A 14,216-nucleotide genomic window follows, 5' to 3' on the forward strand; every position below is an offset into this window, starting at 1 on the left:
AACTAGGCAAGGTCACTTCTGAAACATTTCCTATTTCGTCCTCCTTTTTTCTGTGCCCGGAGATATCTTTTACATGATGGTTATCCAGACTGTGGCTCTCCTTCTAAGGTCATTCCCACATACCATTACAAACCAGCATTTTCCAACCTAGGTAACAGCTGAGATATGTGAACTTCAATTCTCAGAGTTATTAGCAGTGGCTGCATTAGCTGGAAATTCTGGAAGTTAAAGTCTACACATCACAATATTATCCAAGTTGGGAAACCCTATTCTAAATACAACTAAGTACATCTTCTGAAGATTTAGCATGGTATTCAACTATCCTGTCTATGAACTGGCCTGAATAATAGTTTTGATTTCAAGAACTATTAAAAGATAACAGAAGTCCCTACCTTTTTTCCAGTTGTGCATGCATAGAATCTTGGATTTAATCCTTTCAGTTTTATGGATATTGATGAGTTACTTATAATTATTGGTATTTGGCAATTACTTTACTTTACTTCACAGCAAAATATAATTGTGGAATCAATGCAGAGTCCATCAATAAAATACCATTAACATAACTAACAATTAAAAGTTTGATAATAGGCACACTTTTTTCATTTCTTATAAACAGACCGTCAGGACCAGAGAAACAACTGCACCTCCTTGAAGAATTTACTCTTGTAAATATGATGGACATGCATGAAAGCAAGAAAATATTGGACAAAAATACATACATAACTGGAAAAAATGATTAAGCAGCATATAGATTTAAAGCCAAATATTTGGTTTTAATATATTTTTGTTAGGTATAATACCAGAAAGTTATGATAAAGGGACTATATACTTAATGCTACATGTATTGACAGCAGCAAGAATTGTATTTGCACAATATTGGAAAAATGGGAACAACCCACCAGATGAAAATATAATTCGGAAAATATTGGTCTGTGCAGATATGGATAGATTGACATTGAAAATAAAAGATAAAGGAGATACAGAGTACATTTCAATGTGGAATAGGTTTTATCAATGGTTAGAGATAAGAGGTAAAAGTTAGATGAAGAAAGATTATTATTATGTGTAAGTAAAATATGAATGTTTGTAATTCTAAGCATGCTAGTACAATTAATATGATCATAAATAAACTAACATAAGGGATGTGGTGACTCAGTGGCTACGATGCTGAGCTTGTCGATCAAAAGGTCAGTGGTTCAAATCCCTAGTGTCATGTAACGGGGTGAGCTCCCGTTACTTGTCCCAGCTTCTGCCAACCTAGCAGTTCAAAAGCACGTAAAAAATGCCAGTAGAAAAATAGGGACCACCTTTGGTGGGAAGGTAACAATGTTCTGTGCACCTTTGGCATTTAGTCATGTTGGCCACATGACCACGGAGACATCTTCGGACAGCGCTGGCTCTTCGGCTTTGAAATGGAGATGAGCACCGCCCCCTAGAGTCGGGAATGACTAGCACATATGTGCGAGGGGAACCTTTACCTTTTAAGCTAACGTAATTATAAATATGGTTATAATTATCACGTGTATTATCATTATCATTATCACTATCAGTATATCTGTTATTTTTTTCTTTTGTAAAACGAAGTGCTTGGACAATACACTGTCTTCAAAATATTTAAGTATAAATAAAAAACGACTTAAAAATAGAATTTACTCTTATCTGGCTGTCAGGTTACAATAGATAAACAGTCACACAATGGTACAAAAGCTTCCCAATTTATTGTAGAAAAACAAAGGGGCCATTACAAAAATCTTATTTTCCACATTCTACTTAAAGGGCTAGAAGTTACTTTTTTTTAGTTTACAGAGACAGTGTATTCTCTGCAAAAAGTTTTTAAAGCTTTATAAACCACAGCAGTAGCTTATATTCTTTCTATAGGCAACATCACCGTAGGTAGTTCTTTCAATACAAACTTCACATGATCACTGTATCCTGCACTAGTCAGCAGTTTTGCCACCACATTTTGTATCAAATATAATTTCAGGATGCTTTTTAAGGATTTTTCCATATAAAGAATGCTGGACTAATCAAGATGCATTGGTTACCAAGTTATAAATAATGATTGCCAATTCCAAGCTACAAAGTGATTATAGTTGTACTAGATATACTATATAAACTACCTTCTTGTCACTGCTGCTTTCTATAAATGCATTAACAATTGGGAATCAAAGAGGATTCCCAAATTATATTTGATGTACCATGGGAGTACATTCATCGAAGATGGGAAAATATATAGAGAAGATCAAAGGATAGATTCTACTTAGATTTCTACTTTGGATATGTTTAAACAGATGGCCATCCATTGGGCTCTGTAGTAATAGATTGGAGTTGAAGTAAATGATATCTGGGTTTGCTCCAGCTTTTACAATCACTGATATTAAGATATGTAAAATGATTCTAGAAAGTTTTATACAGATAGAAGAAAATATTTGTAACTCAGGATTGAATTGAATTTTGGGATTCTTGGTGCTCTCTGAGCTCTCTGTTTTCTTTTAGATGTTTCATTGTCAAACTAGGTAACCTCATCAGTAAAGGATGATGGGGGTTAGTTCTTATTTTATATACTATTGGCTTGCTCTGTCAATGTTGGTAGGAGTGTTCTTGATGATTCCTTGATTGAGTTGTTGTTTACTTGTTTGGCATGCCTTGATTGAGGTATTGTTTGTGATTGTTACTCTAATGTTAATATTGGTGTTACTCTATTTCCATCTGGGTTTTGGTTGCTGATGAAGAGCCATTTTGTTATTTTTGTTTCTTTTTTGGCTTTTTTGATTGTCTCTTTTGAATGATGTTTAGATGTTGTTTATGTCTGTGTACCTATTTATTGCTGATTTGTCTAAGTGCCAGACTTCTAGGAATTTTATAGCGGTTTTGGACTTGGCTTGGTCTAAGATACTCACAGATTCCCAGTTGAAATTATGATTTAGCCAATCCATGTGTAGTGAAATTAAGCAGTTTTCATCATGTCTTCTGACTTTCAGTCGGTGTTCATAGATGTGATCTGCTAGATGTCTGCCTGTTTGTCTCAGATATTGGATAATACTGGTGTCTTATTGTGGTCTTATTGTATCCTGGTTTTGCTTACAATGTATGTTGTTGATGACTTCTGGTTTTTTTCTTCTTCTGGTTTATTTAGGATGTTCTGGATTGTGGTTTAAGTTGGTTTGTGTAACAGGCTTAACTATAGTTGCAAACCAACTTGTAAGATTGATATTCACTAAATGAGTCCCTGTTTAATTTGTTTAAAAAGAAGGAAAATACAGATATTTCTCGACTTATGACAACAATTGGGCCTGGAATTTTGGTCATAAATAGTTGCAGCCATTGAGCAGGTCACCACATTCTTTATAACTGCATCCTGATATTCCCAAGCATGGTCATTAAGGAGAGCAAGTGATGCCTCAGGGGTTAGAGTAATCCCTGGGAGCACGGTGTAGGCTGTGCACAAGTTACGGGTTGCTACAGTGCTGCACAAACACAGGGATGCCATGGAAAGAAGCTGCAGCTGCTCCAGCCCAGCAGCGCAGCAAAAAGGCACCATGCTCAGGAAGCATAAAACACTGAGGAAGTCTTCACAGTGGGCCACTTCTGAAAACCATCAAACTTATGAGACATACCCAGCCTGGCCCTTTGAAAGAAGAAGAAATGCTAAAGGCAGATAATACTTCATTTTGGAGTTGAGGGACTTCTGCATGTTCTTGGGAAAATGAGGACAGCTTTTTTTCTTTTTTCTCTATTGTCACCTGGAGTGTTCCAGCCCTTTCCAGGAGCATGAAAAAAGGGGCATTTTAAGATGCTGCAGCTGAGCAGCTGCCTTTAACATTTTCCTTCTTCATGCCTGGTGGCCTCATAGGAGGAAGAAAACAGTCAGCAGGCATGGTAGATTGCAGGGAGTGAGGGTGATTGGGCTGCAGTTTTCCAAGAATTTGGGGAGGGTGTCTGGCTCATACCACGGCACAATCTAAATGTCTTAGAATCTCCTAGACATTTAGAACTTCCCATTGGGCAACTGCTTTGGGTCCCACTGTGGAGACTTCCTAGGTGTTCAGCCCTTCATAGGAAGGGTTTGTGTGTGGATCCCATTGCACTGTTGTTTAAGGATATAGATGGTGGGTGGGGTGGGGTGGAAGAGGCAAGTGGAAGGAATTGGCTGCCAAGCATCTGCACTTTGATCATGTGACTGTAGGCTTACTTCAGCATAGGTTGTAATTCTCTTTGTTCAGCAACATAGTAATTTTGAACGCAAGGATGCACAGGTGTACAGGTGCACAGGTACTCGGCTTCAATGCCCTCGTAAATTCAAACAATAGGTGAACCAGTTGTCATTAATTGAGACTATCTGCATTGCTTTTCAGCATTAGTGTTAAATATTTTTGTGTAATTTTCTGTGTTATCTTTCACTATATCGAAGTTCATGAAAATTAAAACTACCAACCAATACCCCCCCTTTATAATAATCACTGTGGCATAGTTTTTGTATGTTTTGCATATTTTAAAAAAATTAATCCTGGAACTATTTTTCTTTGCCAGTCTTATGAGTGGAAAATATTTCAAAACTGATAGAATAATGTATGTTTTAAATGTTCAGTGTAAATGTAATTGTATTTATCTGGATCATTTCCTTACTTAATTATCTGTTTTGTTTTTGTTTATAAATCTAAGCATTTAGCAAGATACATCAATTTACTTCCATATCTTATTTCCTATTATTGGTACAATCTCATATAATTTTGATTCATAAGTTCTTAACAATTCTATATTTTTAAAAGAAACATATTTAAGCAGAAAAAAAGCTTTAAAATAATGCTATTTTTCATTTGTATTCTACCCTTTTAACTTGGTTAATCTCCTTTCCACCTTTATTTCTTTTGTATGTTGGACGTGGATTTATATGTGAGCTTTTGGAATATCTCTGAGATGGACATATTTTTCAGCTAGAATTTAGAGTCATCCTAACTTTCAAATATAAGACTTATGATAGTATGTAGAATGGGCAGGATTTGCAGTAACTGAAATCATTAATTAAAATGTTATTAAATTAAAATTGAAATTACGTCCAGGGAATCAGTTTTCTCAGAAAAAAATCCTGTTATGGAATTAAGAAATGATCACATACAGTACGTGTAATAATACACTCTATATACAATGATCATTTGTTTTGAGTTCCTTTTATTATACAAATAGGAACCTCTCATACTTTCTCATACTATTTTAAATGTTTGTTCTCTTCTTTTTCCAGGATTTGGAGATTGTATATTCTTATTTACATGGAATGGAAGCTTTGTCTAATTTAAGAGAACATCAGCTCAGGTAAGCTGAATTGATTGCATTTCATTCTGTTTTTAGGCCTATACAGTTTTGTTACAAAGTATTATTTTAATTGACTACCACCTTGCAATTTTTTAATATAATTATTTTTATTATAGATAAAATTAACATTAAAGAAAAATAACACAAATCAGAAGTAAATAATGGTTTAGGTGAAACTGTATATACTCATTTTTCAAATAAAACTGACCTCTTATTATTCTGCATGACTATCATGAATTATTAGACAGTTTTCAGTGAATGGAGAAAAATGTGCCCATCATTATTTTTATTTATATAAATGTCTTCTAGAATCTTAATAAAGTTAACAATTAATGTAAAAGTATTTATCTTGTTTTTCCTTGTAGAGGAATTAAAAAAATATAGAGAATTTCCAATTTCAAATTGAAATGTTTACAAGTATATGAAATTTCAAATTAAAATATAAGTATGTGGATTTTTTTGGTGTGTGCACATATGTATTTCATATGTGTAAGTTGCTCCAGTAAAAGTAAACTAGAAACCAAAAGAATGCTGAGCCAAGTTCCTAAATGAGTTTTAAAATTTTACGATCATTAGATAAAAGTAGCATTAGTGCCTGGCAAAATCCTTATGACAGTTGTTCCCAACCTTTTTGGCTCTGTGGACCAGCAGTGGCGGAAGCGGTGATCATGAGGAGGGGATGGTTTCTCATGCACAACCTAGATTTTGTGCATGCGCAAATGAAGCTTCGCACGCTCAACTGCCACTTCTGTCCAGTTATCAACAGGCTGCGGACCAGTACCAGACCGTGGCTTGGAGGTTGGGGACTCATGTCTTATGGGAAAAAAAATTAATTATCAGAGTTCTGCAACCAAATCAGCCTACTTATTAGTTGCCACATATTATAAATTATAACAGCAGTCCAGATGTGGCCTGCCATCTGAAATTATCTGACCCATAGTCTTGAAAAATAGTCAATTGGCCAACCCAAGAGGGTGAAGAGAGTGGCCTTCTGTTTGGCTGCTCTTGTGGATGGCTTGCTGTATTCTTAAAATAACATATTACTTAAATAAATATGTAATATTATAGTTTAATTAGGTTTAATTATCCTATATAATCCTGACTGGTTCAAGGCTGATTCTGCCTTCTATCCTTCTGAGTTTGGTTAAATGAAGACCCAGTTTGTTGAGGGCAATATGCTGACTCTGTAAACCGCTTAGCGAGGGCAGTAAAGCATCATGAAGCAGTATATAAGTCTTAAGCGCTATTGCTATTAATTATTATTATCTTCATTTATTAGTTGCAAACATGCCTCTGGTACTTATTTGGAAAAATGTTGTTGACCTCTTAGAGAAAGGGGTCAATGGATGATTTTTCAGGCATGTTGAAGGAAAGCAGTCCTTAAGGTTACAGGCTGCAAGCAGTATATATTTAAAAAAATAACTTGGCACTTTAACTTAACCTTACTTGAAACAGGCTTCAGGAACAAGGTTTTATTAAATATGATTTTCATCAGATTCAGCCTCTGAAATATCTGTAAATGCAGTCTCACGAACTAATAAGGTTGAAGGATAACAACACAATTTTTTTAAAATTTACATTTATATCCCGCCCTTCTCCGAAGACTCAGGGCGGCTTACACTATGTTAGCAATAGTCTTCATTCTATTTGTATATTTATATACAAAGTCAACTTATTGCCCCCAACAATCTGGATCCTCATTTTACCTACCTTATAAAGGATGGAAGGCTGAGTCAACCTTGGGCCTGGTGGGACTAGAACCTGCAGTAATTGCAGGCTGCTGCTGTTAATAACAGTCTGCATTAGCAGCCTGAGCCACAGAGGCCCCACAAATGATTGTGGCCTGGCTTTTTCTATTTAGGAAATGTTGCATCTGGTAAACTAGAGTTGCTTAATCAAAATTAGCCCCCAATGGTATCTAAATGATATCTAAATTTCAAGTGGAAGAACTGGATTAGAGAAGATGTGAATCTATAGGGTGTAACTTCATCTAAATCAACTTCAAACCTGCTTCTCTTATTTGATAAAATATGGATCTCTGTTAGACAATTGTGAGTAAGCTACGTGGGAGAGGCATTTGTATCCATCAGATTTCTCACAGCATTGTTTCATGAACAACTAGAATTTGCTAATTATCATTATGAAATGTCAAAGATGACTTCTGGAAGTTTGAAATGACTGTATTTAACCATGACAGTTGCTGTAGAAAAGCTGAGCAAAAATCAAGTATCTACAACCAAATGGAAGTGATGGTTTCTTCATGTTTCAACTTGGCAATTTTCATTTAGGAATGCTACCAGTTTTACTTTTAATTGGAATTAATACACATGAGAAGTTATATTTCATCAAAATGTAGATTTATTAAGAAAATATATATACTCTGGACACTCTGCTAAATACATTAATTATTTCAAATATCTACTGTACATTAAAGGATAGACATTTTACTGCTATCTTTAAAAAGTAATCATGGTTTCAGTTTCTGGTATATTTTACTATTATAATTAGTTCAGTTGAAGATATATACAATTATGGCAATTATTCGGCTTAACTTACTATTTAGTGATAATGCTTTTATGAAAAAAAAGCCTCAACATAGAATTCTTCATTAGCAAATCATTAGGAATTATTGCCATTGTGTATGTAGGCTGTCTCTGAGAAGCCGGCTTCTCATCTTGAATGAGCCTCTTGAACGAGCTTCAGCTATGTCAGCACCAAGTAATGTTCTGATCACTCACAATCAAGTGTGTCGTGTAGACATCTGCATATAAACACTCTATTGTAGAGTATCCTTTCTGATATTAATAAAGGATTCATTAATATTTTGCCCTGGTTCTCTCATATGCTTCTTAATAAATTTCTGGACAATGTTGTCAAGGTCTTTCTAAATAGCATAATTTTGTTCTCACTATTTTGTGAATTATTTTAAATGTTTTCATAAAGCACAGAGTTCATTATGTCTTCTCTCAGTTGACCATTTCTTAAAACTCAATGTTATTTAATTTATAGTAAAATAACATCTTCTATCATGTTGGCAATTATGCAAAATGAGATATCACAGAATATAATAAACACAGGAACTACATTCTGTTCATCTGTTTTGATATATATGTGGAAACCAATTACAATTTAATATTACTGACAGTAATTGATCTATTTGGGAATGGCATATGCCATTATTATATGGAATTAAAAAAAGGTAGGAATAAGCAAAGACCAAAATGGATGAAATTGCCTTCTTTTCTGATGTATACTTTTCTCGTTGTTGCCTCTTGTCTTCTCTCCCCCACCTAATATTGCAGATCACAAAGGAAAATAATTCAGATATCTAATAGTCTTTGCAATTAGGCAAAGGATAACATAATATTGTATAGGTTATAGGTTTAGCCCCTTCTGAACTGGTCCATATGACTTTAATAATACAAGTAGAGAGGACAAGGAACTTAATGCCTAAAGCAGTCATGAAAATTAATGCTAAATCGAAATAATTAGCTAAATTATTATATCTCATTATAAATTTTTAAAAATTGTTTTACAGAATCATGTGTGAAACCGTGAGATATGAGCGGCATGAAGCCAATGAAGTTTTATACTAGTGAGTCTTGCTGTTTTTAATTTTATATTATCGCTTTTGGGGAACCTTGCATATTCATCTTTGGTTAATTTTTCAAATAGCAATGTGTTGGCTTTAACTGTACTGAGAATAGATGGAAGCATTATCCAAATGACTTAAACAATAAATTATGCCAGATTGTCACATCTAAGTTAACTTAAAAGCTTTCTAGCTATTTGTATTCTATAGTCACTAAACCATATGTTTCGGAAAGAAAAATGTATTTCTTAAGCATGTTCTTAATTGAAACAAATAGTTTAAAGCAGTTGTAATATTGTTTGTTGCAATTTGTTTTAGAAGCATTTTATACTTTTATGCTATCAGATATTTTAAAAATATACTCCTTTTAATATGTGTGATTCTATTTTTTTGGGGGGGAAGGAGGGGAATTATGTTGGATTGTCTCCTCAGGGTGCCGTCAGCGAGGCAATGTCGTCTGGCGACGCCCAGGGGAAGGGCCTTCTCTGTGGGGGCTCCCACCCTCTGGAACGAACTACCCCCCGGACTTCGTCAGCTTCCGGACCTTCGGACCTTCCGCCACGGGCTTAAAACATACTTATTTAATTGTGCAGGACTGAGCTAGATTTTAAATTTATGGTTTTAATTGGGTTTTATTTTTATATTTAATTAACGGGCTTTTAGAATAAGTTTTTAAATTGTTTTTATATTGTATTTATGTGTTTTTTAAGTGCCTGTGAACCGCCCTGAGTCCTTCGGGAGATAGGGCGGTATATAAATATGATTAAATAAATAAATAAATAAATAAAATAAATAACTAGGTTGTTTTGCACGTGACTACAATTTCTCAATAGTTTCATGACATTAGAGATAGTCCTTGTCTTATAACGATCCATTTAGTGACTGCTCAAAGTTACAATGGCGGTGAAAAATGTGACTTATGACCATTTTCCACACTCAAAACTGTTGCAGCATTCCCATGGTCACATGATCAAAATTTGGATGCAGGGTTAGCTGACAAGTATTTATGACAGTTGCAGTATCTCAGGGTCATGTGATCACCTTTTGTAACCTGACAAGCAAAATCAATGGAGAAGCCAGATTCACTTAACAACTGTATTGCTAAACAACTGCAGTGATTTACTTAACCATGATGGCAAGAAATGTCATAAAACACTCTTAACAATTATCTTGCTGAAATGGAAATGGAAATTTTGGGCTCAGTTGTGGGGTTAAGTTGAGGACTTCCTGTAGTTATAGATTTAGAAATAAAAACATTTTTTATTTAGCTAATCTATTTCAGAATACTGGTTCTAGTTTAATTTCATTCTCTGGTCTTACTTACCAGTTGAATTATTTTGTGGTTCATTCTACAGATTATTTGGCAGAGCAGCAGCATAAACTTGATATTTGCAATCCTATGTACAGTTTTCAAGCATAAAACGTTTAAAAAATTTGTTGCCTTCATTGCTGGTTAGTTCTAAGGCTTACTTGTCAAAAAGTACTGTGGTGTTTGTAAATCTGTTTGAATTTTCAATATTTTTCATAAATATGACTTAAAATGTGATATGTTCTCCACCCAGGTCCTAAAATTAGACAGAAGATAGCCTAAATAAACAAACATGTAAAAACCATTAAACTTGTTCATTTATTTGTTGACGAAAATGATCTAAATGTATATATTTGTGTGTGTCAAAGATATGTGGACCTCTAATATTATTAGTTCATTTGAAATTAGGGAAATTAGTCTCAGATGTTCAATCAATGGAATGATAATGAGGTGTCAGAGTGTCTGTGGGAATCCTACCTTATTTTTTAAAAATAGAATGCTAGGTATTCCCTATTAAAGTTTGATCATCATAACACAAGTGTGTGGAAGTGTGTCACGGCTTCAACACAAGATATTTCTGAAGATCTCTGAAAAACAGTTGTTGATGCTCACCAGAAGGTGACAAAACTATAATCAACTGTTCAGTAGATTGTGTATAAATGGAAGCAATTCAACATTCTCCCAATGAATGATTGATCAACGAAGAGAAAACCAAGAGCATAGCATTAATGCTCCATACTGTCTCAACCCTGGGTTGTGCCTAAATAATTAAAAGCTTCTCTTGCATTTGCAAATGCCAATGTTCATGAGACCACCACTGGGAGAACATGGAACAATGCTGTGTACGATAGAATTGCAAAGAAAAAGCCATTACTTTTTAAAAAAGGAACATTGCTTCCTGCCTACAGTTTATAGAAGTCCATATGGATAAGACAGAAGGCTATTGGAAGATTAACCTGTGGATAGATGAGATGCAAATTGAAATATTAGGCTTGAACGAAGTGTTACATTTGGCAAAAGACAAACACTGAATTCTGGTGTAAGAACCTCATCCCATTTGTGAAAAGTGATGGTGGCATTAACTAGATTTGGGCACACTTTGTTGCCTCTGGATCAAGACAATTTATCGTTACTGATGGAAACATGAATTCTGAATTACAGCAGCAAGAAAATGTCAAAACAAGTGCCTGTGAATTAAAAGTTCAAGACAAAGTCTTATCATGAAGCAAGGCAATAATCCAACAAGCACAAGTTGTATGACCAAAGAATGGTTAAAGCAGAAGAAGGCAAAGTTTTGACCTTCATCCTGTAGAAATGGATGGCCCTGACTTGTGGGAGGGATGGTGTTGCATTCCATTCCATGACCTTGGAATGGTCAGCTGCTCTCACAGGATAAAAGAAGAATAGTTTTGATTCCCCTTATCCCAGCCCTCCTTCTTCCTCCCTGCAACTCCCTCCCCTCGTTGGTTATGGCAGACTGGCATCTGACAAAGAATAGCTGGTGCAGCAGGATGGCATTCTTGACACCTAAGTTGAAGCTGTTTTTAAAGAAGGGTAGGCTAAAATTACTCCAAGCCAATGTTTAGGATTGATCAATAGTTATTGTAAATGTAATTATTGCTGACCAATTGGCAGGCTAGTTGCTGAAAATAAACGTTCACATTCTTTTCCCATATATAAATATGTAACTTAGGGTCACTTTCTTCAATGAATAAATGAACAAAGGTAATGCATTCTTGTCATACAGTTGACTAATTTCTTGATTTTGTTTCTATTTATATAGTTCTAAGTTATGAATTCTAAGTCATGTTGTAGAGCATATTTATGCAAAAATATTGAACATTTAAAAGTGTTCACAAACTTTTGAGGATCTCTGTAATCTATCAATATTTTTGATCCTAGAGGAAAGAAATTAGATTTTTTCCCATTTAATGATATACTCTGAACAGAAACTACTGGGCAACCCATGACCTGTTGGTTCATTGTTTCATAGCTATTGCCTTACCAGATTCCTCAATGCCTTCAATAGTGGTAGAGCTTTTAATATACCATCTTTACTAGAAAAGTTCTTTAAAATTCAAGAAGATATTCAAAGATGAATTTGCTTTGAAAGTAGGCCATGTTGAACTGTATAGCATAGTCAAAAATCAGAAGTTGACCAGAGGAAATGTTTGATGACACTGTGTATTATGTCACTAAATGCTTATAAGGTGAATGTTTATGTCATAAAATTGTTTTATAAAATTTCAGTTCTATGAGAGTCATGGGTCCTATGGGTTTGGACACATTGTGTAAGTTAGTCCATTTGAAGTACCTTGGTTGAAAACGTTTTGCCCAATGCCCAGTTAGTTTATAGACTCCAGAATTTTATGGTATACTGGACAAATAACGTGCCTTATTTACTGATTTTGTGGGCACTGGATTGGCTGGCAGTGGACTTCTAAGTACAAGTCAGTATTAGTTTTTACCCATAAAGCCTTTTATGGCTTGGCACCCAGGACTACTAGTCCTATCTGGTATGTTTGCACTGAATTTGGATGCTGAATTCTGAGTGCTGAATAGAGCAAGCTTGTATTCCATTTGTATGAAGCAATTTACTTTTGGAAATGTAAAATGCCACCTTTCTGGATGGCATTTTAGAAGACATTCAAAATAGGGCTTTTCCACAGAGAGTTTATTTAATGATTTTAACATATATGGTTGCTAATATGGATGCTAGGTTAGGATATAAATATGTTTTATTGATTTTGTTGCTATAAGGATTTTGTGTTTGGTTTTATTGTTAAATTGCTTTAAGTGCCTGATTTGTCAGGATAGAAATAGTATAAATAAACAAGATAATTTATCTATAGGATAAATTGTTTATCCTATAGAAATGTATGTGATAAGACATAGTGAAAAAATATCATCTTTAGAAAATTTTCATCTGTTACAATTAGGTTATCACTAGTACTTATGTGAATTGCAGCACTGTTGTATACATTTTCTTTCATGACATTTACCTACTTTTTCTTCTTTTAAAACCATACATCCTAAAGTTTTCTCATTTTTTTAACAGCCCTGATGATATTGGGACCTGTTGGTATATTCTTCTGTCTGGTTCAGTATTTATCAAAGAATCAATGTTTCTTCCAAGGAGCAGGTATGATTGGAATTCATTTTAGTTTAAATATTTAAAGAGAAATTGGTTGCATCTGCATATTTAAAGATATATCAGTTACCAGTACTGCATATTTGAACAGAATATTTACATCTGTGTTTCCAGTTGATAGGAACATATATCTAAAAGTGTATCACACTGTGAATAAAATAGAAAACTTTATACATATAGGCAGCTTCTGGTACAGAGCACAAAAAAAATCTAGTCTGGATGTTAACTGTTATTTTTCAAAATTTTATCTGAAACATAAAAAATATGTTTTATACCTGATATTAGTTCATATTAAGTTTATAATAAAATGTATATTTTACTAATGGGAATATAAGATACGAACACATCAATGCCAAACCTGTAATATAATCACTATTGTCTAAAATATATGACATATAGATTGCATATTTTCTGGATGCTGACAATACGTGTCTATTGACTTTAAAATACTGCAACATGAAATTCAGCAAAGGCCCTCCTGGCCATGGCTGCTACATGCTGTTTGAGAAGGAGTTGAAATCTAGGAGGCACCCCAAATTGGGTACAGAATTGCCTGAGGTCATGCAATCCCATCCATAACAAGAGATGGCCCAGAATCAGGGGAGCCTAAAACCCAAAGTTATTCAGTCTTCCTAGAGTTGAGTTGAAGCCTGTTGTTTTCTCTCCAGATCCCTTCTTCTGCCTACAATTAATCAGATAGAGGATATCCATGGCATTGCTTGGAAATATATTGCTTGGAAAAATATGATGAAAATATATATCTTACCCTAAACCAGTGGAAGACCTAATCCAGTGGCTTCATGTAGGTATTAAATAGCAAAGGAGAGAACACTGAAGCCTACAGCATCACACAT

At 34.5% G+C, this 14,216-nt stretch overlaps 1 protein-coding gene across 4 annotated transcripts in view; it reads left to right on the forward strand.

Annotated features, from left to right (window-relative positions):
* The window catches only part of RAPGEF2 (Rap guanine nucleotide exchange factor 2), a 238,966-nt gene that overhangs the window by 77,082 nt on the left and 147,668 nt on the right, over positions 1–14,216 (forward strand). For all 4 annotated transcript variants that reach the window (XM_058193651.1, XM_058193648.1, XM_058193650.1 and 1 more), the window contains exons 2-4: positions 5,240–5,310; positions 8,849–8,905; positions 13,270–13,353. In XM_058193651.1, the coding sequence (XP_058049634.1) occupies positions 5,240–5,310; positions 8,849–8,905; positions 13,270–13,353 (212 nt within the window). The remainder of the gene's footprint in view (positions 1–5,239; positions 5,311–8,848; positions 8,906–13,269; positions 13,354–14,216) is intronic.

Source organism: Ahaetulla prasina, chromosome 8 (genome assembly GCF_028640845.1).
Source record: "Ahaetulla prasina isolate Xishuangbanna chromosome 8, ASM2864084v1, whole genome shotgun sequence".
In the NCBI taxonomy this organism is placed as follows: Eukaryota; Metazoa; Chordata; class Lepidosauria; order Squamata; family Colubridae; genus Ahaetulla; species Ahaetulla prasina.